At 65.1% G+C, this 332-nt stretch overlaps 1 protein-coding gene across 1 annotated transcript in view; it reads right to left on the bottom strand.

Moving 5' to 3' along the window:
• ERCC6L (excision repair cross-complementation group 6-like) overlaps positions 1–327 on the bottom strand; it is a gene marked incomplete at its 5' end in the record, with an annotated part of 3,746 nt that extends 3,419 nt beyond the window's left edge. Inside the window, one exon of the mRNA XM_010297498.1 lies at positions 44–327. Within this exon, the coding sequence (XP_010295800.1) occupies positions 44–327 (284 nt within the window). The remainder of the gene's footprint in view (positions 1–43) is intronic.
• Positions 328–332: the final 5 nt, after the last annotated feature.

Below are 332 nucleotides of genomic sequence, written 5' to 3'. Positions count from 1 at the left end.
CTCTTTGCCGCGCAGGCCGGGGTCCCAGGGAGCAACCCCCGCCAGCCAGCTGCTGACCAGGGTGGTGGGCATGATAAGCAGGACATGCCGGATGAGCTCGGCATCAAACATGCCTGAGAGGAAGGCGATGACCTGGATGGTCTTGCCCAGGCCCATGTCATCTGCCAGAATGCCGCCAGGCCTGCCCTCCCGGTGCAGGCGGTACAGGAAGGCAACACCTTCCCGCTGGTGCTGGAAGAGCTTCCCGTGCATCTCCCCGTAGATCAGCAGGCCGCTGCCACACACATCCACGAAGCCTTCCCCCTCCTCCTCCTCCTCCTCCGCCTCCGTCG

Source organism: Phaethon lepturus, unplaced genomic scaffold (genome assembly GCF_000687285.1).
Source record: "Phaethon lepturus isolate BGI_N335 unplaced genomic scaffold, ASM68728v1 scaffold50851, whole genome shotgun sequence".
Taxonomy (NCBI): domain Eukaryota; kingdom Metazoa; phylum Chordata; class Aves; order Phaethontiformes; family Phaethontidae; genus Phaethon; species Phaethon lepturus.
This window is presented reverse-complemented; position numbering and strand designations above follow the sequence as displayed.